Genomic DNA, 25,181 nt, shown 5'->3' on the forward strand with positions numbered 1-25,181 from the left:
TTTTTGGCAGTTGTACCACCCACGTCCTCATTTCCAGATTTCCCCATCTGCGAAATGGGTCGTGTGAGTGCTACCTCCGCCCGCCCGAGGAAGACCTTGCCCCGAGGAAGACCTTGCCCGAGCTAATGCTACTTTTGTGTCTGATCCAAAAGGGCAAAGTGAGAGTGGGGACGCTCAGCTGGGAAGGAGGAGAGGGACCCTGGGGAGGTTTCCGCGGCCCCAGTCTCCTCCCCCATCCATCCGATCTGGTGGTCTAGGGTCTACTCTTCCCCGCAGAAGGGCGACTGCAGTGATGCTAGTAACAGCGGCTACCCCGTGGATCCCGCCGGTCCCCGAAGCGGTGAAGGGCACAGGCTCGGGGCAGACGCTGCGGGGTCGGGTTCCTGCCTGAATCCGACTCTCGGGAGGTGACGGATGGGGGATCCAAGGCTCCCCGGCGCGCTAGGGAGGGAGGCGAGGAGGGGACAGACTGGGAGCGCCCTCGGCCCGGGCACGCGGGGCCCCGGAGGAGCCGCCGCCCCTCCACGCCTCCGCGGGCGGATTCCCCCGCGGCCTCCCGCGCCGCGCGGCGGGGACCCGGGTGGTTGCAAACAGCCGCCGGCCTCATTAGGAGACGTGTAATTAGGCTGGCGGAGCCCGGGCGGCGCGGGCTAATTGCCACCGGGAGCTGCTGAGCCGCCGACGCCGCCCGCCAGGCTTCCGCCGCGCGTCTGCACCCCTGCGCGGCCGGGAGGGGCCGGGCCCGGTCGGGCAGGGGGAGGCCTGCTGGGAGGAGTCAATCATCCACCCAACACGGCGTGTACTATGCGCTCGCTGTGCCTGGCATTTTGCCCAAGTAATCCCGCCTGGGTTTCGTGCCCACCCGGGAGGGAGAAACCATTATCCTACTGCACACACGAGAAAACCGGTCTCTGCAGACGGGATCAACCTGCCCGACAGCACCTGGCCGGCAAAGGGCGGGGCTCGAACACACGTGTCGCCTCTCCGTCTCACTACCGTAAGTGGACAGGTGAAGCCGTGCACAGGAGGACCTCTAACCTTGCGCCTAGACCGGAGCAAGGGCTCTGGGAGTCAGGTGGCTTTGGGTTCGAATTCTGATCCTGCTCTTTTATGGGTGCTTTGGTCTGAGCCCCAACTGCACGTGGGCGAGGAGTTGGGATGAAGTGAGGGAAAGGCTGGGAAGCGGTCGGGGCGGAATGTCCAGGGAGTGTGGAGCGCGCTGAGGCCTGGGCTCGAGCAATCCGAGCACTGCGGGCCTCTGGCGCCCCCTGCTGGCCAAACGAGGACGTTGGCGACACTTGCTGGAGAATGAGGTGGTTCTTGGGTGGGGAGAAAGAGCGGTCATTGGTCCCTCAGCGGGGCCAAAGCGCTCCCTCCTCCCCTTCTTCCCTCCCCTTCCTCAGCATCCCTCCTTCAAGGTGCCGAAGGAGAGTGGGAGATGGGAAAATTGAGAACTCATTCCAGATCTTGCAAATAATCGGTTGTGAACGTTGCCTCCCCTCATGGACCTCATAGGGCCAGCCAAGGTCATGACACTTCTACAAATAGTCAGGCATGGGCATAAAGACCTAGCTACAAGGCCATACATCAAAGTACTGGGTATAGGTAGGTCTGGTGGTTCACACCCGTAATCCCAGCACTTTGGGGGGGCCAAGGTGGGAGGATCCTTTGAGGCCAGGAGTCCGAGACCAGCCTGAGCAAGAGTGAGACCTTCTCCCTAGAAGTTTTAATGGAAGTTTAACTGGAAATGCTCTATAGCTTAATCTTAGAGGTGGTCACACAAATCTATATATGTGCAAAAATTCGCTGAGTTGTATACTTAAGAATATGCAGTTATACCTCAATACGACTTTTAAAAAATATTCAAATGAAAAGGAAAGTACTAAAGAGTATGATCCTCTATTCTTAAAAACAAAATTAAAGGAAACACATAATTTAACAAAGGTCACAGTTCTCAAACTGTTTTCTCCGTCTCAAGACCCCTTTACACTTTTGTTGTTGTTGTTGTTGTTAAATAAAATTACTAAATTTTTCTCTCTTTTTTTTCTCTTCCCACCTATTTTTATGGCAGAATACACTCTTAAATTATTCAGGATTCCAACGAGCTTTTTTTTTTGTGGGTTATATCTACCAAGATTTACCATGGACATTAAAACTGAGAAATGTAGGCCAGGCGGTGCCTCCCGCCTGTAATCCTAGCACTCTGGGAGGCCGAGGAGGGAGGAGGTCAGTAGTTCCAGTCCTGCCAGAGCAAGAGTGAGACCCTGTCTCTACTAAAAATAGAAAAATTAGCCGTGCCGGTAGTCCCAGCTACTGGGGAGGCTGAGGCAGGAGGATCACTGGAGCCCAGGAGTTTGAGGCTGCAATGAGTTAGGCTGATGCTACTGCACTCTAGCCTGGGTGACACAGCAAGACCCTTTCTCAAACAAACATTGAAAAATGTTTGAAACACAATTCCATTCAAGGAAGTCTTGGTCCTTATTTAAAAAAAGAAAAAAAAAAAACCCACCACAATTCCATTAGCTGTTAGAGCAGGGATGTCATCACATGTCAAGCAGCCTCTGGAAAACTCTCCTATTCACTAAGAAAGTGAAAAAAAGGCAAATAACATCTTAGTATTATAAAAGTAATTTTGACGTCGAGAACTCCCAAAATTAGTCTAGATCTCAGTGGTCCCTGGACTACACTTTGAGAACCGCTGGTAAGGGGGAAAATGATAGAAGAAAACACGATACATGATAACAGTTATTCTCGCTCAGTGAGGGGATTTTAATTTATTATTTGCTTCTTTGTGTTTCCAGTAAAAAAAAAAATGGAAAATACAATGACCACGTATTGTTTTTGCAAACAAAAAGGAGACAATACAGCGCCTCCATAAGATTGTTGGAAGGCCCAAACAATAATGCGTATTTGGCTTTACGGGAGGATTAAACAGAGCTCTAACCTGAAAATAAGGGTCCGATTTCCCGTGTGTAAATCCCTGGGCTGCGAGGACAGGGTCCTGCCCTCGGAAGTTCCACCGTTCAGCTTGGGGAGAGAACATAAGTGCCCACATAACTGCACTGCAAAGTCCCGAGGACCCCAAATACAACAGATGCATCCTACACGGTACGGTAAACTCCGGCGCGGAGCAGAACCACCCCCGACCGCCACAAGCCGCTCGATAGCCGAGCCCAGCCTCCAGGCAACTGGTCAGACTGGCTCTCAGCAGAACGCATGCGCGCTTACACACGTAGTGGCAGGCGGGGCTTGAAAGAGACTGGCGCAAGGCTCGGCCTCCCAACCCTCTAGCTCCGCCCCCATAGCCTGCCTCCCTCTCTGAGTGGCTGCAAGGCTGAGGAGGCAAGCTTCCCATTGGCTGCGGGCGGGGCCGACACCCGCAGTGCATGCCGGGCCAGCTGGCAAGGAGGCCGCGATGGTACGGTTCAAGCACAGGTAAGCAACCCTTTCTGGGCCCCACCAGTGCCCTGCCCGGTCCCCGCGGCTCTGGCTCGCGCTCACCTCCCTCTCGCCTGCCATAGGTACCTGCTCTGCGAACTGGTGTCTGATGACCCCCGCTGCCGCCTGAGCCTGGACGACCGAGTGCTGGGCGTCCTCGTACGGGACACGATCGCCCGTATGCACGGGACTTTCGGCGCAGCCGCCTGCTCGATCGGCTTCGCGGGTGCGAGAGCGCTAGGGAAACCCGGGAGGACCGCGGGATTTGGAGTGGGCAGGCGCCGGAGGAGGGAGAAAGAAGGGGCACGAGCGACCCCTGGAGCGGCCAAGCCCATGCATCGTCCTTTGTGCCGTATCGGTGTCTAAGCGTCTGGGACCTGGAGGGGGAGGTCCAGAAGTTAGGCAGAGATAGGGGGAACTTTGGGCAAGAATCCTCTCTGGCATCTGTAACTGGGGGTTGTGATTGAATAGGATGGAGAATTAAATGAAGTTGTGTATAATTCCTAGTAAAAGCTATTATTAAACCGATTACATTGACATCACATGGGAAAAAAATGTCAAAAATTACCCCCTGAGAAGCCCTTAGAGTTGGTAAAATACAGAACTCATGGTTGTATGTATGTAAAGATAAGCCAGAACAAAGAAGGGCCTTTCTTCCCACACTATTTAAATTAGTTCCTTCTTTTAATATGAGTTCCAGAGTTAAATGCTCATAGATGTAACTCCCCTACGTCAGGTGAGACTCGGCTTATTGCTACAAGAAGGAATGGAGCCCAGTTGCAGTAAAACAACCTGGTCTTCAGGCAAGGGTTTTTTTCCTGCTGAATAAAGATGGATATTCCCACTGCCCTCATTTATTGAACTAACTAATGAATTAGAAGAGCATTTTATATTATTTGAGACAGAGTCTTGCTCTGTCACCCCAGCTAGAGTGCAGTGGCATCATCATAGTTCACTGCAACCTCAAATTCCTGGGCTCAAGCGATTCTCCTGCCTCAGCCTCCAGAGTAGCTGGGACTACAGGTGCATGTGACTATGCCCTGCTAATTTTTCTATTTTTAACAGAGATGGGGGTGGGGAGGGGTGGCTGGCTCTTGTGCAGGGCTGGTTTTGAACTCCTGAGCTCAAGCAATCCTCCCACCTCAGCCTTCCAGAGTGCTAGGATTACAGGCGTGAGCCACCACCCCTGGCCCTAGAAGAGCATTTTAAATTATAAATTCATTCACCAATTCAGAGTGGTGTGCAAGGCAAAGGGTGGTCATCCCCTTCCAAATGAAGGTCTGTCCTAAAGTGGTTTTTCTTCAGGAATCTTTGTTTCTACTCACTGGTACCTACCTCCCAAGTGCCATTTACCTAGAACATTTTTGGCATATAGTAGGCTCTCTGTTACCCTAAGGTTTTTAACCTGCTCCTGTACATTCTGAGTCTTCCAAAATGACTTTTTTTCCCTTTTACAGTCCGATACCTCAATGCCTATACTGGAATAGTGCTACTTCGATGCAGAAAGGAATTCTACCAGCTTGTGTGGTCAGCTCTTCCCTTCATCACATACTTGGAGAACAAGGGACACCGTTACCCTTGTTTTTTCAACACATTACATGTTGGAGGTAGGGATGGCATATGGTATGGCCCTGATTTTCAATATATGACAAGTTGAGTTCAATCGTGAGTGGCAGGTAGGTCTTACTACTATCCCTCTAAGATACTTTCCCCTAGCTCTGAAAGTCTGCCAAGTAGAGAACTTTCACAAGCGGTTGACCACAAAAACTGTTTCATATGCCAGGTACAATTAGAACATGTCAGAAGTTCCTAATTCAGTACAACAGGAGACAGCTGTTGATCTTGTTGCAGAACTGCACTGATGAAGGTAAGCAACACTAGCCCAGTGCCCACCGGGCCATGACTGACCTTCAGCTGCGTAAGAGATCATTCCCAAAGACATCTTTCATCCCTGCTGTTTGCCTTTCTCCAGGAGAGCGGGAAGCTATCCAGAAGTCTGTCACAAGAAGCTGTTTACTAGAGGAGGAGTCGGGTGAGGAGGGGCTTTCAGATAGTGGTGGTGAAGAGGCTGCTGAAGCAATGGAATGAGCTTCTGCTTCCCACACAGAAGGCTGCATTTTGCCCAAGTCTCGGACCCACTTCTTTGGAATAGGACATTCTGGGTGGCAACAGCATCTTCTGCCGTGCTCCAAACTGAATGACTGCCAACCAGAGGACACATTACCAACTTGAAATGGAGGACTTACTCAAACTAAAGTTGCCTTTACCTAGTGTTCTCTGGTTAAGTGATGCAGGTTGTGAACTCTGTAGTTACAGACATCCTTGTATCTAATTGCCTGGCTGAGAGTAGGCTTAATAAATGTATTTGGTTTCTATGACATTTAGCATACTTGTTACCAAAAAAGGGCTTATGGAGTTCATGCTTGGCCAAGTCTCTGTCCCCTTTTACCCCTGGCCTTGGTGGGCAGAATGGCTCCCTATGTGGTACTAGATGAATTTTGAATACTTAAGCCTTTAACTTGAGGCTTTAGCAAACCAAGTCATTTGGAATAGAAATATTAGTGAGACTCAACTCTAAACTTGGCACAGATCTATAGCCAGTCTCAGTACAGACCCATATGGCCTTAAAAATACCAGATTTCTTTGTCAATACTTAAATGATTTAAAAACAGATTTTGCACTTGGTTGGGGGGTAGGGAGGTTGGCTTCACCTGACCTCATTATGCAAGGCCTTGTAGCTGCTACCAACTTCAGGTGGTTTTCTACAGTTCCATTCTTCCCTATTGCCTTACACCTGAAAACAGGGAGACTGCCACACTCACAGGAACTAGGAGGAGCAACAGACTTGATCAGGTTTGGTCTGCCACCTACTGACATTTCTAGAATTTGTTTTCTCCATAATAAATTTGTATAATACTTTGAATGTCATCCAGTTTAACAGAAAGATTTGTGATTTTGGCTTCAATGTGGTGCTTCCCCCCTCAACTCAGGGCCGAACACCCTCATTCACCCAGGACAGTTCCTGACCTAGGATTTTTTTTTAAATGGCAGGTTAAAGCTAAACCCAGCTCTAGAACCCTTTAGGCCTGACAGCAAAAAAAGACATTAATCCATGATAGCAGAATTGCTCAAGTTCATAGCAGCTGTTACTTTAACCTATTCAAGAAGTAACATGTCTAGCTGACCTGTAATCAACTTAAAAAAACCAAAAAGCTCACATTGCTTGTGCAGGTAATTTATTGCAACTATTTGCCTTCACATTCTGTTAACCTGGAGGTCACTTTATTAAGCAGCAAAAGAATTCACATCACTCAAATTCAGCTCAAACCAAAGCATAAGAAAACTGCTCTAGGGAAGAGGGAGGCAGGCAGTGGGCAACCCTACTGCTTTCAAACTGCCCTCCTCTCCATCCAGGTGTGCCAGACTCCTGTTCCTACAACTCGGGCCACTGTCACATAAAACAAGCTTGATCTGAGGAGTGGCAAGTCCCAGGGCTTCCTTCATGACAGTTACAGCTTTCCTTATCAAGCAGCCACGTTCAAGAGGCGAAACCCTCCCTCACACATACTAGTGCCAAGAACAACCTACCCCATCAAGCTGGCAACCCAGGTCTGGCACCACAGCCTGGCCAGATGTCAAGAAAAATGAACTGCAATTCAAACTGGGTGTCCTAAATCCATTTTATTCCCATCCCTCTGTTTCTATAACAAGGAGAACTGGCTGAACAGGTAGGAAAGATTGAACTATTTTTAAAACACAAACTGACAGGTGTGCTAAAACCATGAAGCCCTGACACATGATACGACAGCAGAGCAGTGCTGTACCATTCTGGTTTGGGCTATTCCAAGGGATGACAAAGGGACTCAAACTTATTTGGGTTGAGAAAAATTAATTAGATGTGGGTCAAAAAGACTAACCTGGCAACAAACTAAAAACCTTGGCAGGAAGAGATCTCTTGTGAGTGTCAATACTTTATTTTGGTGTAAAGACGGGAAGCTGGAAAATACACTGTATTTAAAATTTTCTTGGTTCCCCCTCACGTTGTGGAAACCCCCTCCCCCCCAGTGCTAATCTGTTCAAACTCAAATACTTAAAAATTACAGCAGCCAAACAAAAGCACGGAAAAAAAGAAAACCAGATGGAGAAGGTAGCCTGGGCCAGTACTGTCACTTGGTGTAGACGACTGAAGTGCTGAACAGGAGCTTCTGTTTCTGTTTTTTTCTTTTCTTTCCTCCTTTGTCTTCTAAGGGAAAACAGAAAGAGAGCTTGCTTAGCTTGAAATGCCATCCTCTTGTCCCCTGGCCAATTTTCATCTCTAAGAGTCACAGAATGGGAACTAAGACTGTGGGATTAGGTTGCCTGGATTCAAATAATAGTCCTAGCACACACTACCTGTGTCTTTAGACAAGTCACTTTATCTTCCTGGACCTCAGTTTCCTCATCTGTAATGGGAGAGTTACACCCATTTAATGTGGTGGCTGGCAGAATAAAATCAGCACAGTGCTAGTAGGCACACAGAAAGCACACCATAAATGTGTTATGTTCTCACCTATCACGAACCCAGAGTAGGCCGGGCTTTGAGCCTGAATTCTCCATCATTAGACACCCTTTACCAACTCAAGATTCTAAAGTATAGGCAGGATCTAATCTCCACTGTGTCTCGGAAGGGGAAAAAAGAAAGAGTTCCTTAGAATCTCACTTCAGGCCTCAAGAATTAATCTGAGGTGGTAAATAGGTCCTATCTGACATACCCATTGGACATTAGTTGACAGGAGAATGTGTTGAAGACTGAGGGCCTAGAGGTTCAGATGGAGAAGTGCCTGACCAATTAAGTGATGTCTGCCACTGGATCCAGGTGGAAATGGCATTACATGTGGAGTATGTTTCACAAACCCTGTGGCTGAGCACTCCAGTTCTCTGTCCTTACCAGAGAGGGGATCTGAAGTAGCTGGTGTGTCCAGTTTCATGAAGGCTGCTTCAATAGCTTGGCTGAAGGAATTTTGGAAACTGGGCACGGGAACACGGTCTGAGTTATCACTCTCCCCATCGCTGTCCACAGGGGCAGGAGGAACTAAGCTGTTCTCATCTAAAAAATACCAGTATTACAATTCTGGAAACAATTCTGGAGCCTTTCACTGAAAAAAGCCAAACTCACCCCCCTTCACCAGTGGGCCATCCTCACCTTTCTTTGGAGCAGTTTTGGGCCACACATCTGCTTTTGCTTTTCCAACCCTCAGCATCTGCCGAAGTGGGAGAGGGAGGGGAAAGAATTTAAATAACTCATCCAGCTTCTCTTTTCCAGACTCCTACCCTGACACCAATTGGTTGAGGGGGAGCACAGAACCAAATATCTCCTTTGAAAATATTTTCCAAGTACTTCTCTACTTAATACACTGTTTCAGTCATGTCCTTGACCCATGCATGACAAATGGAAATGGCAGTGAAACCCACAAAGTGGTAAACCGTGAGCTATTTTGTTCCTTAGGAAAAGGTAAAGAACACTGCATACGGGAGGCACAAGAGGTTCTTACTCAGACTCTCAGGTTGGGAATCCTGACTTTCTGATAAGTTTTCCTGCCCTTCATGGGACCCCTACACACATCAACCTGTTGGAGTAAACACTGTAGTAACCTTCAGTTTCAAAACAAACCACATGGCTATCAGACTTCAGTTACTTAAGGCCAAGAAACTAAACTTTATCCTGACACTGCTCCAACTGCCCTCACTACCTTTTAGTCTTAGCTTTTCCAATAGCTCCTTAATCATTAACTTTTAGATCCAGCCACAGACCAGTAAAATTCCTACAAGCACAGTAAAATCAGAACAACCCTTCTTCCCCTGATGAATTTTTTTCATCTCACTTGGCCAAGGCCAGTTTTTTAATTGTTGAGGGCCACTGTGAGTCCCAACTGCCCAATATGCCATGCAATTCAAGGCGGGGAGGATTTTGTTCCTGGATAAATGTCAAGAGACAAGCCTGACAGGATTCAAGCAGGAATGCCTTATCCTAAAATCATGTGTCCCTAAGTGAGGCATGCCTATTATTCAAAATGAGCTGTGCTGGCAGATGTAGATTTCATTAAATAACCTTTCTTCATCATGTATAGCTTTGGTGATCTCCTCCCTTGGTCCCTGGGAGTTTGCGTCTGCTATGGTTTATTTGACCCCTCCAAGCCTCATGTTGAAATCTAATCCCCAGTGTTAGAGGTGGGACCTAATGGGAGGTGTGTGGCCACAGGGTAGAGGCCTCATGAATAGATTAACACCCTCCCTAGTTGGGGGGAAGGGAGTTCCTGGCTCCATTAGAGCTGGTTGTTAAAGACAGCCTGGCACATTCCCCCACCCATCCCCCTCGCTTCCTCTTTCACAATGTGATCTCTGCACAGGCCGACTCCCTGACTTCTGCCATGAGTGGAAGTGGCTTGAGGCCCAAACTTCCAGCCAGCAGAATTGTGAACCAGATAAACCTTTTTTCTTTATAAATTACCCAGCCTCCGGTAGTCCTTTATAGCAACACAAAGGGACAGGGTCCAAATAGTATGACATTTGAATCATCTCACTCTTAAAAGGTAATTAATATATATTCTGTACAATTCTACTGAGTTAAAAAATATATATATACACACACATATATATGTATATCACCTACGTTTTATTCTTACCAAAAATGTTTACATGTTTAACCTGAATCCACTCAGGAAACAATCACAAAAATCCAAACTAAGGGACACATTAAAAACAACTGGCCCAGATGCTTCAAAAGCATCCGTGCCATGGAAAGGGGGGGAAATGCTGGGGGTGGGGAGGAGTGTGGGGGAGTGTGGAGGTGATAGTGGCAGATGAACTGTTATACTGTTATGGATCAAAAGAGATTGAAATTTGACAGCTAAATGCAATGAGTAATCTCTGATTGGACCCTGAACTGAAAAGAATAAAGGACATTGAGACAGACGGGGAAACAGAAATATGCGCTATATTAGATATTATTGTAGCAGTTAAATTTCTTGGAGGTGGTAATTGTGGTTATATAGGAGAATCACTGTCTTCGGCATGCACTGCCTAAGTATTTAATGGTGAAGTGTCATTTATGACACAGAAAAAAAGGAGGAGAAAGCAAACACAGCAAAACAGTAACTGGTGAATTTAGGTCAAAGGTATGAGTGTTCATCATTCTTTCAACTCCAAGTTTGAAATTTTTCAAAATAAAGTTGAAAGGAAAAAAGCAATGGCAATAAAACCTAGTTTAAAAAAAAACTTCAAGTACTTGGCATAACTCCTGGGAGCCACTTGCTTATCACCTCTGAAGTCCGGCAGTTACTTTTGAGGACTGCCCTCAAATTACTTTATTCTTCTTGACTACAGGACCCTCCTTACCAAAGTTCAATTCCTGCTCATTTCTCAGCACAAACTAACATTTTTACATGAGAAGCACCCCTATCAATGGCTCTAAAGAACTGTTAATGTAATGATTCCAAACTAGCCCCCCAAAAGCTAATACTGACTTCTTACAGGGGCACTTATCAAGCTGTCCATCATCTTCCTCAGATACCTGAACAAAGGAATGCTGAATATTTCCTTGTTGTTTGAGATTAGTAAAGTGATCTGACAGCAGGTCTCCCTAGCCTAGTGTTTCCCCACCCTGCTCCAAGGAAGCTGCTTTGGCTAGTTAAAGGATAACTAAGACACTCCTTCCCTCTCCAACATGAAGAGGAATGTTTATTCTACATAACACATTAATACCACCTGAATCAGAGGTTCTAGACTAAGAGATCAGTTAAAATTGACTGATGCATCCCCAGCCCCTAGAACAGTGCCTAGTATGTAAGTATCAAATGATTTTTTAAATAATTAAAACTATGATAGTCCTTCAGCTATTCTTGGCTTCTTTTCCCAGAACGTCAACAGTAATATTGAAGACTAAATCCATAAGCTTTCCTCTTAAAGCCTCCCATGATTATTAGAGTCAGTGCAACATTATTAGCCTGTGTCTTTCTCCAACAGAGGGAATGTCCATGACATAATCTTTCAGCCAACTCCTTGCTGCCTAAAAGTGAATACCCCTCACACCCATGAGATGACTTATTTGTACAGCTAGCTGTATCAGAATGACAAGTAACAATCCCTGGATGAAGTTCCCATAATAACAAGCAGCAGAGTTAATGTTAAATACCCTTGGGCTGCCTCACAAGCATAGGATTTACCTGGGCAAAGGAAGGGAAGGGAGAGTCTTCTTCCAGACTCCCAACGCAGAATGAGGGACTGCCCTGACTGGCAGTGGGTGACAGAGGGGTCAGCAGAAAGTCTGAAAGGGAACCAGAAAGCTGATTATATGAGACAAGTTCCAAAGAGCTAGTGTCCTCTTAATAAGAGAGATGAGCCCTGAATCAGGTCTGGATAATTACCAACCTCCCCTCAAAAAAGCAAAGTTTGGTCCAACCTTCAACTCTACCATGTTCTTGTAAAGCAAAAAAAAAATCGTCTGTTACAACAGTGACCAGTATAGGGAGAGAAAAAGCTTCATGGTTACAATAACACCAAGAGTCATGGTGGAATCTATTCCCTCCCACAGGAGGAAAAACTTGTTTGTTATGAAATGCTGAATTTTCTACAAAGGCTGGTTTCTCAAGGCCTAAGTATTCTGTCATTGACTGGTTTCATATGGATGGAGAAGCTCAAAGAAAAAGACAAAATTTAATCAGGTCAACCTTTATGTTCCAGCCAGAAGATGTCTATGACCTGGGAGTATTCAATTAGAATCCAAGACACATCAACAAGACCCAGCATGAAGATGCAAACTTTTTCCTGCTACTCCCTAGGTTAATAGTCTGCTCTATTCTTTCTGACCCAGAGTTGAACGCTTAGCACAGATCTGTCTATCCACTGCTCTGACCACTGCTGGACCAGAGGCCTATTCTTCCTCCCCATGGCAGACCCTTCCATAGCCAGGGGGCTGTCTAGTACTTTGATTCCTAGGATTGTCCAACTGCTCTTGCCTAAATACATTAAAAGCCCAAACTTTCAGAAAAGCTAGCATGTAAAAATATAATCTTTATACTGCAAATAATGTATCCAATGATCTGCTATAGTCCTTTGTGTAACAGCTCCCTTCTCAGTTAAGCGCAAGAGCATCATGCAGTCCTCGAAAACCAGGGGGTAATCCCACTTCCTGCCACTAAGTCCCTGACTTAGCCTCAGGTTCCTAATCTGCAAACTGATAGACATAGGATCACAAAGGTCACGAACAGTTTTAAATAATCTGATAGGAAAAAAAGAAAAAAAAAAAAAAAAAAACCCAGCCAGGTGTTGTGATGCACATCTGTAGTCCCAACTACCAGGGCAGCTGAGGCAGAAGGATCATTTAGAGCCCAGGAGTTGGAGGTTGCAGTGAGCTACAATGACACCACTGCACTCTACCCAGGGCGACAGAGTGAGACTCTGTCTCAACAGGAGGGAAAAAAAAAAGGCAACTGAACACCCCTCCTCACAACCAAAAAATATTCTGACAGAGAAGTCTTAAATATCAAAATCTATCTGCCAGATAGATGAAGATCAAAAAAGATAGCTCCCTGAAATCATAGTAACTATTAAGTGTTTAATTTCATAACACTTTAATATTCTCTCCATATAAGAAAAAGTATTTCACTTTTTATTTATCTTTTTTGTGTGTAGAGACAACGTCTCGCCATGTTGCCCAGACTGGTCTTGAACTCCTGGCCTCAAAGTGATCCTCCCACCTCATCCTGCAAATTGCTGGGATCATGTGTGAGCCACCACTCCTAGCTAAGAAAAAGTATTTTTAAAAAAAGGCTAAAGGCCTCTTTGAACAACATGTCAATCCTGATCTCACTCCCTAGAGTAGAACACTATTACCAGTTTGGAACATGCCTATTGTAATATTTTGCTATACATTTAGATGTAAAAATCCATAATAAAATGCTTTGTTTTGTGGTGGGTTTTTTTTTCAAGCCACAAATGTCTGTTCTTATTCTACAACTTCCTCTTAGCTTCCCATTAGTCCATGAAGAGAACCATTTCCTACTTCAACAGGTGTGAAATATTTTATAGTACAAATGCTATAATTTAGCCACTTCCCTACCAGTAGGCTTTGTAAGCTATTTCCTCTCTTTTTTCTTTTTAGTTATTATAAATAATGCTACAATAAAGAGACACATACAAAGATGCTCAGGCATACAGGGGAGTATCACAAACGTAAAAACTAGAAATAAAATAGCTGGAACACAAGGCAGAATCTAGGTTTAACTATCCTGCCTAATGAGCTGCCTTGAGGTTTTTAGAACCTGGCAGGGTAGTCAGTACAGCCAATTGGGAAGGGTGAATCAAATGGCAAGAATCTGATGTACCTCGGGACCACCCCAAGTAAGGTTATTCACCTGAAGACGGACGACGCTATGCTGAGTAGGTCAGGGTTGTAAATTCAGACACCAAGGCTTTGCTTAGTCTAGCTGATGGCTGAAATCATTAAATCCCAACTCTTATTTACCTGCATGGGAACCTGGACTTCTGCTAAGAGAAGAGAGAGAGAGGGCTCCATGGCCCTCGGTGCTGGTGGGACCCAAAGCAGAATCAGAGGAACAGGTATAGGAATTGAAGGCAGGAAACTGCTGTAGATTCTCCAGGGGAATGTGGACTTCCGGATCTGCAAAGAAAGACAACACTGGTAGGCCCATTTACAGAATTCTTTAAATCTTATCCAACAGCTGAGGACAGCCAGTATGCATACCCCCAAGGGTCTAGAGAATGCAAACAGAACCTTTAAAACCCAAAGTTATAATAATTGTCATTCTGTATCTTTGTTTTGGTATAAAAGCCCTATTCCAACTATTCATAACTAAAGCTAGATGATAAACACAGGGGTTATTTATACTGTTCTCTCTGCTTGTCTGAATAGTTTCATAATAAAAAAGTTAAAAAAAAGAAATCCTATTCTTGGGGGGGGGGGCAAGGGCAATATACGTAACCTAAACTTTTGTACCCCCATAATATGCTGAAATTAAAAAAAAAATCCTATTCCTGAAACATCAGTTTTCCCAAAGTGTAGGGCATGAGCCAAACACCTACACAGCTTAAGATGTAAACTTTATGTTCCCATACCACATGGAGTCAAAACAGCTAAGTCCTTTCCTTATCCAAGGACCCAATCCCTTGTTTTCTAGTAGATAACCAGGCCCTGATGTCACACTAATCCCCTGGACTCAATGAAGCTTATGCTGAAGATCCAGATCAAAAGACTCTGTGCTTACTGATACAAAAGACCTCTTAAATCTAACTTCCTCCATTTATTTCTTAGCCTGTCAAAGTTTCTACCTTATAAGACCCCTGGCAGACTCACTGTGTAGAGCTGTCCCATTTAATAGAGAGTCAGAGGTAAGGTCAGTGATCCACAGAGACAGTGGTCCCCAGTATTCTCACCAGATACCCACTTCCAATCCCTGGAACAGCTTTTTGTCACCCACTATGCCAAGGTTGAATTTCATTAATCCTTACTATATGCTATGCACTTTGACCCATATTAATGTTTTAAATTCTCCAGCCTATAACACTCTCATTATTTACATTTAAGAGTTGAAGAAAACAAGTGGCTGGGCTGAGACATGAACCCAAGAAGTCTGGCTCCTGGGCACGGGCCCAGAGCCTCCATACAATGAGGCACAGCGGCACTAGTCAAAGGCAAGAGTTCCTAAACTTACACTTGCCCTGTTTCTTGTTCTCCTCCATCTCGATCCTGCGCTCTCGACGGCGTTCCTCCCGAGCCTTCTTTTGGCGCTGACGCTTCCTCTTCTCAATGTCATCTGTGGGTTGGTCAGGTTGTGAAGAAGCAAACCCAGGACAACCTGGCCATTAACTCCTCCCAGTACTAGTAGCTAAGTCTACACCAGTGGGCCCATCTGGACTAGGTGAATGCATGGAGTGTTTCAGGAGGTACTGAGATTCATGACATGGCTCCTTAAGTTTCCTCCCATGCTGGGCTTTTAGCCACAGGAATCCCTGAACCCCACTATAAATAGAAGCAGAGCAGGGGCATTCTCACCTGAGAATATCTCTAGGGTTTCCTTAGAGACCAGAGGAGGCTGTAGAGCCAGTTCACAGATGCTGAACTCACAGGTGAGCGGCAAGTGAGAAAGATATCTATGACGCTGTCGAACATCCTACATTGGAAAAGGGACAAATTCACAACTGAGACCAGGCCTAACTCAGAGCAGAGGATCCCAATACATCTGTTGTATACAACAGAATACATACACTCACAGATAGAACCGTGGCTCAAAAGACTAGTGCTCAGTTATCAACATTTTGAAAATCCAAACAGAAACTGCCAAATGACCTACAATAAGCAGAATAAGCAACCAAATCCAGTTTTTTGGTTTATGCTGCAAGTGAATAAATTGAGCCTGACAACAAATAACCTAAAACTGATCAGCTGTTTCTGATTTTCTAGGGCCCACAACTGAGGGAGGAGAACAGGGAAGATAATGTGTTGGCACACAAAAAAAACAAAAAACACCAACCTATGAACCACTGACAGAACTGATAACTGGGAAGGAAAGAAAATAAAGCAGAATTCCCTACTGAAAGAAGCTTGGCCTGAAATGGTAACAAAACAAAGCCCATCAATTTAATTTTCATTTCTATCCTTTTTCTGTGTAAGTTTGATGAAAAGTTTATTACTCAGTCTAATTTTGAGGCTTACTACAAATTTGATAGATACAGAGATAACCCCCAAAGGGCAAAAGTTCACATATGTAAATTACCAGACAATAATTCATAGGTATCTGCAAAGCTAAAACTGCACTTCGAGCCTGAATAACTTAAAACCTCCAAGGACTTTTAAGTTTTTTGAACATTTCTCCCAAGCAATAAAGAGAAAGAAGAACAAAAATAAATTCCATCTTGAGCCAGGTACAGTGGCTCAAGCCTAGTACATCCCAGCAACTCAGGGGCCAAGGCAGGAGGATCATTTGAGGCCACAAGTTTGAGACCAGCCTGGGCAATATCGTAAGACCCTGTCTCTTTAAAAAAAGTTACAAATTAGCCAGGTGTGGTGGTGTGTGCCTGTAGTCCCAGCTACTTGGGAGGCTGAGGCAGGAGGATCGCTTAAGCCCAGGAGTTCAAGACTACAATAAGCTATGATTGTGCTACTGTACTCTAGTCCGGGCAACAGAGTGAAACCCTGTCTCTAAAAAAATAAACTCCATCTTGAATAAAAAGAGGAGACATCCATAACCCTAATTATAATAAAAGAACCTGAGAAGCAGGGAGCAGTGGTAACTGACATAATAGAACCCTAGCAAGCTGAGAGAGCACCTAACTTTAAAAAAAATCATAACCCCATCATCACTGACAAAAACACTTAAAATACAAAAACTAAAGGACTTGAAGGTTTGCAAACATAAGCCAACTAGGCCTACCTCAAAGAGAAGAGGTTAGTATTCCTCTCCCACCTTCTACTTTTAAAGGAAGGACTTTACCTCAGACATGGAGTACCCAGCAATCTCCACCACAGTTGCTGAGATCTTCTCAGGGCTGCGCTCCAGGCTGCCATACTCCCGCACGAGGCAGCGCACATTCACAGGGTGCAGGAACATGTGCTGCCCATCCTCCGCTGAAGACAAGGGACTCCATCAGGTAATAGTCTTGACCAGCCCTCAGGATGCCCCCCGCGCCCACCCCCATGCCCAACGGCACAAGCAATCCAAGCCCCCAGGATCTGGCAGAGACACCCCTCCCCGCTTAGAGAGCCAGGTCATCTCTCTCTCAAACACCACTGTGGCAACCCGGCCCTCCTCTTCAGGGACCCTCACCTTGGTAGAAGTAGTAACAAGGAGAACTGCTCAGGTGTGTGAAGCCTGGCTTGGTGATGGGTTCCTGCTGGCTGGACCCAATACAAGTGGTCCCTTCCCCAAGATTGTCATCTGCTAACTCCGAGTAATCACAGGCCTCTGACAACCCCTCAGGCTCTGGTTCAGACACTGCCTCCTCTTCCTCTACCAAAGGGAGAGCAAGAGGACGAGAAGGAGGGTCCAGAGAACAAATGTCCGTGGTTTCTTCATCAAATGCAGACAGATATTCTAGCACACCCTGTTGGAACAAACTCTAGGTCAACAGAAAGTGTGTGTTCTGCCTTCAAGAAATGATGTGGCAAAGGCAGGCATAAGAACCAAGTTCCCTGGATGTTTATCTTAGCTGTCACACTCACTGAACACACTGGGGAAAGAATAAACACACAGGAAATACTGAGTCCCCTCTTCTGAGAAAGTTCAGGTCTCACAGCAGTGCCTACCAGCTCAATTGCATTTGAGAAATGGTAGCCATTTAGTCTGCAACAGGGACACACTAACCTTCCCGGGTTGAAAGACAGACTCCTTCGCCAAGGGAGCCATCAGCACCAGTTGTTCCAGAGCAGCCATGATACCAGTGGCCTCCCCTCTGCCTTCAGCCAATCCTGATAGAGCCTCCTCCCGAGTCTAAGGGCACCAGAGAGAAGACCAGAGAAAGATAAGTTTGCAGAAACACACTTATAGGAGCAAAAGTTAAAAGGCAACAAGATCCAATGGGAAGGGTTTAGTTAGAGACTTAACATCCTCAATCTTAACAGAAGCAAAAAGCATCTGTACCCACAAAGGATGGTATTCTGCTTAGAATCCAACACTAACATCACCACACAAAAGCTTCCTGAACAGAAATCAAAGAACATGAAACTCGCCTTTTAGGTTTTACAAACTATGCTCAGAAAGAGGCCCAGAGTGAGAGGCAGGGGTCTGGCTAACCCCACCTCAACCTGGACACCCATAATTTCTATGTAGCCTTTCTTCTACCTGAAATGGCTTTTGAACAAATATTACTGCAAGACAGAAAGAAAATAAAAATTAAATATGCAGGACTCTGCCTAAGGAGAACCTGGGAATCAGTGAGACAAGAATTTAAGAATCACTTCACCCCTTATTATTTAAGTGTCTTTAAGTAAATTACCTAACTATGATTCCACTTCCTCAGCCATGAAAGGGGTAGTTGTATCTACCACACCAGCACATGAAGCTTAAGTGAGACAAACATAAGTGTAGCACTCTGCCTGTCACACACTAATCACTCAATAAATGTGGGCTTTTATCACTCTAACCTACATCAGACAGTGGTTCTCAAAGTGTGGTCTAGGGATAAGCAGCATCAGAATCACCCTGGAACTTAGTATAATGCAAATGATCTGAGTCTGAGTCTACTGAACCCAGATCTACTGAAGCAAACTCTCAGGGTGGAACCCAACAACCAGTGACTCTGATGCTTAAGGTTTAAGAACCCCTGTTGTGAAGCACACACAGGACTTAAGGAATTCTATCCTTGGATAATTCTTGCTGCTCCACGATCCTCAGCAGGTATTGCTAAGGCAGGCCATAATACTTTCCCCACATCATCTAATAAGACACCTCTAAAATCCAATCTAAGAATTTTCCCAGAAAACAAAAACACCAACCTTGCTTAACTAAGAACATAGCTAACCTAAGAAACTCCACTGTCACAATTAGTTATAATGTCATTTTGACTTGTTACTTTCTACAAAGAGCTTAAAAGCCTCTGGGTTAGCCCTTCCCTCCTATCACCAAACAAAGCCCAGAGCAAACTGGTTTTAGCCATTCCCTGATTATCTTAAATGTGGGCTTGAACTAACTTATCCCCACTGTCCATCCACTCAGAGCCCCTGACAGTAGAAAGGTTTAGCATTTCTGCTTTTAGGTTTCTCATGCATTTTCTCACCTTGAGCTCCTGGATAGCTGCCTCAATAAAGCAGGACTCGGGAGTGTGCTTCTCCTCTGCCAGCTGCTGTTCTAGCGCTACTTTCTCTTCCAGAACCACACGCTGCAGCACCTGCTCCTTGGAGGCCAGCAGCAACTTGGAGTACTGGCTGTGCTGTTCATCTATAAGAAAGCCAGCAAGATCACAAAATGCAATACTCAATGCTCGTGATGGTGTGGCTAAATAGGAACTTTCAGACATAGCCTTTTTTCTTTGGTGAAGATGGGGTAATTTAGCATAATTACCTAGAAAATAATTTAACAATGGTCTTAAAATAATGTTTATAACTCTGACTCCTTAATAAAAGACATCTAAGAAAACCAGAGATACAGTCAAAAATTTAATCACACGATGTTAATTTACAGCATTATATGTAATATCAGAAAAGCCAAAACCAACCATTAAGTCCAACTAATAAAGAAGAGGTTAAAGAAAATTTGTGGATGCTAAAAATGTTTACCTAAGAAGAGGCAATTAGTGACATGGAGAAATACAAATGCCAGACTAGCAAATCTAACCCCAATCTCACAAAAATATATACATGCATGGAAAAAATTTCTACAGTTAACATTTTGGCATACTTTTAGGTAAAAGGATCATGGATGACTTATTTTCTTTACTTCCCTCCTGCATATTTTCTGTACTTTTTAAAAAGCTTAAAACAATGTTATCTTGAGACCTCTTTGAAATGCTGTTTTCCCACCCTCACATCCTAGTACCTGCCCAGAGATAACCATTTACAAATTTGAATATGTATTCTTCAAATCTTTTTCTATATAATGATATACACACATTCACAAATAAAGGTTTTTCCATAAATTATAACTACACATCTTGTTCTGCAGCTTATTTTTCAATGTCTTTAAAAACCTTTAATAATGTTAATAGAGATTTACTCCATTCTCACCTTCTGCATAGTGCTCCACATTATGATGTACTATAGTAAGTTGCTTGTGGAACATTTAAGTTATTGCCAATTTCTCACCATTACATGGTAAAAAAAATCCTTATACATGCCCCTTGGATCAATGGTTGTGCATATTTTAAATATTACCAAATATTCCTCTGATGAAAGGCTGTATCAGTTTGCACTCACACTGAGACCGAGAGTACCCATTTCCCCAACTCCTGCCAAAATGCAGTTTTACCAATGTCTTTTGGGGGGGGCGGGTGTCAATCTAATGGGTATTTTGATTTGCATAATTCTTAGCCAAGTTAAACCTCTGTGATACATGGAAGTTATTCTGAATTCCTTTACTGAGAAATACTCTGTCACATGCCTTGGCCTATTCTTCTAAGTTATCAATTAATAGAACACCTATAGGTTCTGGGTGTTAATCTGGAGGTTTGGGGGGCTTCTTTATTTTTACATTTTTAAGTTTTGTTTTTTTTTTTTTTTTTTTTTTTGGCAGAGACAGGGGTCTTACTATGTTGCCCAGGCTGATCTTAAACTCCTAGCCTGAAAGATCCTCCCACCTCAGCCTCCCAAAGTGCTGGGATTATAGGCATGAGCTGCCATGCCTGGTCAATCTTGTTTTAAATGTGTAAATCTTCCTCTAGTTTATCATCTGTCAACTTTAAGGACTCTTATCAGATATAAGTTTGATTCTTATAAAATCAAATTTATCAATTTTTCCTTTTACAGTATTTATGGTTTCAGGCTGGTTCAAAACTTCACCCATACTTGAAGATTTATAAAGAAATTATCCTGTGTTTTCTTCTAAAGGTTTAAAAGTTTTGGACTTTTTATATTTAGTTCTTAGATCTATCCAGAATTAATTTTATGAATGGTATGAAATAGAGATCTAATTTTAGTTAACAGTCAACTGTTTCAATATTTATTGAGAAATCTATCTTTTCTCCAGAGATTGAAATACCACTTAAATGCTCACTTCTGCATGGAACACAGAGAATACCACTTATGGCATTTTCCCCACTGTAAGCATTTATCACACTCTATATCCGAATGACCTGTCTACTGGGTCTCTTTTTGTTCTGTTTTGTTTTGTTTTGTTTTTTGAGACAGAGTCTCGCTCTGTTGCCCGGGCTAGAGTGAGTGCCGTGGCGTCAGGCTAGCTCACAGCAACCTCAAACTCCTGGGCTTAAGTGATCCTACTGCCTCAGCCTCCCCGGTAGCTGGGATTACAGGCATGCGCCACCATGCCCAGCTAATTTTTTCTATATATATTTTAGTTGTCCAGATAATTTCTTTCTATTTTTAGTAGAGACGGGGTCTCGCTCTTGCTCAGGCTGGTGTTTTTTGTTTTTTAAGGCTAGTCACATGAGGCAGCAGGAGTGGAGAAGGAAGAAATCTTTAATTGGCTCTGATTAATTAGTTGTAAACACCACTGCACTCGGACCAGCCCAGATCTGTCTCTTCTATCAGACTACTGAGTTCCTTGATGACAGACACCAACATTGGCTGACTGTGGAATCCCTAAGACTCGGCACAGTGCCAGGCATTATTCAATGAAGACTTGTAAAATGAAAAATTAAAATACGTGTGTGTATATGAATCAAACCTGAAACCAAGAGTTAATCCACTCTCCACGAACTCCACCCTAACCTATTAGAATGCTATGACTAATTTGGACATGCTAGAACTGGCTTGCCCAAAGACTAACTTTCTAACACTAGACGGATATATTCAACAGCCTTAAAAGGGTGCACCCGGGATTGTTTGTCCCCAAAATCAGTAGAACTCACCTCCTAGACGAATGGGATGGTCAACGTTCATCCATTTGGATTTGGGCAAGGCCACCAATACCCCTTTCTCCCTCTTCATCAACTGCATCGTAATGGTATCGCCAACAACATACTGACGTGACTCTGTGGCAACAACACTGTAACACAGACATTTAAATGTAGTGGGACAAGGAGTTAGTTAGCAGGCTGAGGTCTAATCTTGTAAATGTATCTCACCTCTTGAGATCCTTCTTATGCACAGAACTATAGCAGATGGGACATTTACTCCAGGTCTTCTCACTCAGTGAAAGATAGTGCAGGATGCAGGCCCAGCAGAAGATGTGTCCACAACGGGTTATCTTGGCTGCAGTAGGTGGATAGAGGCATATTGGGCAAGATGGCACTTCATGGCTACAAATGCGCTGAAACAAAACACCACAAGTTTCACTGCTTTCAGAATTGACTTAGGACTGTCAAAGTTAAAGCCTCTCCTCTCTCATCCCTATCCCTCTATGTCCCTAACTCAACACAGCATGAAATTATTTAACAATGCAGGTACACACATAATAGCTCTTAAGCAAATCATTAAGGAAACCATAAAAATGGTCTAATTAAAACATACATAATCGGTATTTTGGAGGTTCTACATTAAGGGAAAAAAGACAAATCATTATATAATCCCATTTACAAAAAAAGATTTGATATGCACACATACATAAAGGCATAAAGAGGGTCTACAAGTAATCTCCCAGTGATTTCCAACAGAGAAGGCACTAATGAGACTTCATTTAATGTGTCTATGTTTTTTTAACCAATGCATATAAAAAGTAAGTTTTATAGGCCTTCTATGTCATTATTAGATGATTTTATCAATTTTCACAGTAATGGGAATTCAAGCTTTGGGGCCAAAAGCCCCTGTTCATCAAAAAAGAAAAAAAAGTACCTGTCATTTTTAAAGTTAATTCTTCCCCATCAGATACCCTATTAGGATCAGCCAGGGATACCTAGAGTTCCTAACTTCAGTAGAAAAACAATGCAGCGGTGACTCTGAAAGTGCAGCTGTGTGGCTCATCCACCTGCCGCAAAGCTGAGGTCTAATTTGATACTGATTACTACAAATGGCTGCCAATGAAGCAATGACTATGTAATGAGCCTGCTCCGAGTCATGAGGGTAACCAGGGTCCCTGGTTACTATTTCTCAACTCATACACCTTCAGATCAGAGCCTTCAGCATCCCATCCCTGCAGGCCAGTGCCAATTAGAGAATCACAAAACGGACTCCAGGAGGAACCAGGGACTGACCTCTGGGAAATGTCCACAGGAAGGCCAGGCAGAAAAGGGTATCAGCAGTGAGCACAGCCAACAGCTGCTGTGTCACCGCAGTCCCTTTCTTTAGTCCTCTCTCCCATTAACAGCCCACGGGTCTGGCTGAGCTACTCACCACTTGTTCCACAAAGTCCCAGTTGACTAAAGTATCAGGATCGGCAAAATGAGCTGTGTAGTCTTGCTCTTCAGACACCACAAACTGGCAGCTGGATACAGGGAGGAAGACAGGGAAAGGGCAGAGTGTCAGAATCCACCAGCAAGCCCTCAGCAGAAATTCATCATCTCTTCACTGAGAAATCAAACGCAGGCCACTGAGCAGCCATGGTCAGTGAAGCACTGTACTAGACTTCACCCTCAGTTCTGAGCCCTGGCTCTGGAAGGGATCCAAAGACTCAGCAGGCAGAAGTCTAAATCCATGGACTGTTTCTTCTGCTTCCAAGCCCAGTCAAACTCCCTGTGAGGCCTCCCTTGAACCAAAATTAACTGCAACAGCCAGCTTAGTAAGCCAGATTTCCTCCCTCACCACTTGGAACCCCAGAACATGGGAAGTATTCAAAGTAGCAGGAAAGAATGTTCTTAATCACTTGAGATTAGTTTATATAAAATACAAAATGGTTACTTCAGTCTAGATCCAAGGTCAAATTTCACATTATGACTAAGGCTACCCAAAAGGAAACAAAGAATATCAGTATTTGAGCAAATGTATGCCAAGCACTTCAACTTGTCATTTAATTCTCCCTTAAGAAATTTCCACTTCTTTATAGAAAAGCTGACTCTCAAAGTCGTTAAGTAAATTACCCAAGGTCAAAGGCCAAAACGAGATTCAAATCTGGGTCCAATTCCAAACAATTTTTCTACCTCATTGTAACATTAAGGCATTTATTGTAAAATTGTATCTGTTGGCAGGAGGATCGCTTGAGCTCAGGAGTTCAAGACCAGCCTGAGCAAGACCCTGTCTCTACCAATAACAGAAAAAATTAGCCAGGCGTAGTGGTGCATGCCTGTAGTACTGGCTACTCAGGAGGCTGAGGCAAGAGGATCACTTGAGCCCTGTGAGGTTGCAGTGAGCTATGATAACAACACTGCACTCTACCAGAGGCAAAAGAGCGAGACTCTGTCTCAAAAAACAAAAACCAAAACAAAAAACAAAAAACCTGTATTTGTTTAAGTACCAAGAACATCCACTTGGAAAATGAGTTACAGAAAGGGAAGGAGGGGAAAAGAGAAAAAGAACCAGACCAATTCCCTTTCTGCCTCTCTCCCACGTAGTTTAGAGGAAGCCTCCTTGCTGCAGTTCCACAATTACCCAGAGAGACCCAATTTCACTTTCCTCCTTGGAGTGGTAATACTCACTTGGCCTGTAAAAAGAGTTCCTTATTAAAAGGCTTATGTCCCCACTTGTTCCTTTTTCCCCAGCTGCCATGTCCACTGCCTTCAAAGTGACCTGCATGGCCACGGGGTTCAAAAGTGAAATTCAACAAGTGGTTCAGGTTGATCTTCTTAGGACCAGAGAACTGGGCAGGGCTAAACTCTGCCCGTTGAGCCTCTGCTACCTAGAGAGAATGAGAATGAATCAGGGTATTTTAGATTAGGACAACACTTACCAATTTACAGCAGAAACCCACACAACCCTCCTACACAGCTTAAAATATTAACTAAATAAAACACAGACTCAAAGCAAACAATCTTCCTAGGAGAGGGTAATGCAAGAGTGAATGGGAATGAAGAGGAGGGAAAAGAGCCTTTAACATACAATTACTTAAACTGTTTAGTCTGCTCTGCTAAGTAGCAATTAACCACTAAAGGACAAAACCCGCACGAACTCCTCTAGTTATCTTGAAGCATAGATTTACTTACTGAATTAATCTTCAAGACCTGGCAACCTTCACTCTTGTTAGCCTACCTGTTCCTTGATTTGTTTCTAG

At 44.2% G+C, this 25,181-nt stretch overlaps 2 protein-coding genes across 2 annotated transcripts in view; one reads left to right on the forward strand and one right to left on the reverse strand.

Annotated features, from left to right (window-relative positions):
* The first annotated feature begins 3,389 nt into the window (after positions 1-3,389).
* POP5 (POP5 homolog, ribonuclease P/MRP subunit) lies at positions 3,390-5,816 on the forward strand. Its single transcript, XM_045534668.1, has 5 exons — positions 3,390-3,435; positions 3,522-3,664; positions 4,896-5,045; positions 5,222-5,305; positions 5,411-5,816. The coding sequence occupies exons 1-5, from the start codon at positions 3,416-3,418 to the stop codon at positions 5,524-5,526; spliced, it is 513 nt and encodes a 170-aa protein (XP_045390624.1). The 5' UTR covers positions 3,390-3,415; the 3' UTR covers positions 5,527-5,816.
* A 1,284-nt stretch (positions 5,817-7,100) lies between these two features.
* The window catches only part of RNF10 (ring finger protein 10), a 32,805-nt gene continuing 14,724 nt past the window's right edge, over positions 7,101-25,181 (reverse strand). The window contains exons 3-17 of the mRNA XM_045534667.1: positions 24,610-24,809; positions 23,372-23,462; positions 22,168-22,352; positions 21,952-22,088; positions 19,207-19,367; positions 17,796-17,921; positions 17,259-17,535; positions 16,926-17,059; positions 15,488-15,605; positions 15,147-15,248; positions 13,940-14,095; positions 11,640-11,740; positions 8,621-8,678; positions 8,366-8,524; positions 7,101-7,681 (exon numbers count right to left, since the gene is read on the reverse strand). Coding sequence (XP_045390623.1) covers positions 7,605-7,681; positions 8,366-8,524; positions 8,621-8,678; positions 11,640-11,740; positions 13,940-14,095; positions 15,147-15,248; positions 15,488-15,605; positions 16,926-17,059; positions 17,259-17,535; positions 17,796-17,921; positions 19,207-19,367; positions 21,952-22,088; positions 22,168-22,352; positions 23,372-23,462; positions 24,610-24,809 — 2,082 coding nt within the window. The 3' untranslated portion in view covers positions 7,101-7,604. The remainder of the gene's footprint in view (positions 7,682-8,365; positions 8,525-8,620; positions 8,679-11,639; positions 11,741-13,939; positions 14,096-15,146; positions 15,249-15,487; positions 15,606-16,925; positions 17,060-17,258; positions 17,536-17,795; positions 17,922-19,206; positions 19,368-21,951; positions 22,089-22,167; positions 22,353-23,371; positions 23,463-24,609; positions 24,810-25,181) is intronic.

This window comes from Lemur catta, chromosome 21 (genome assembly GCF_020740605.2).
Source record: "Lemur catta isolate mLemCat1 chromosome 21, mLemCat1.pri, whole genome shotgun sequence".
Classification (NCBI taxonomy): Eukaryota; Metazoa; Chordata; class Mammalia; order Primates; family Lemuridae; genus Lemur; species Lemur catta.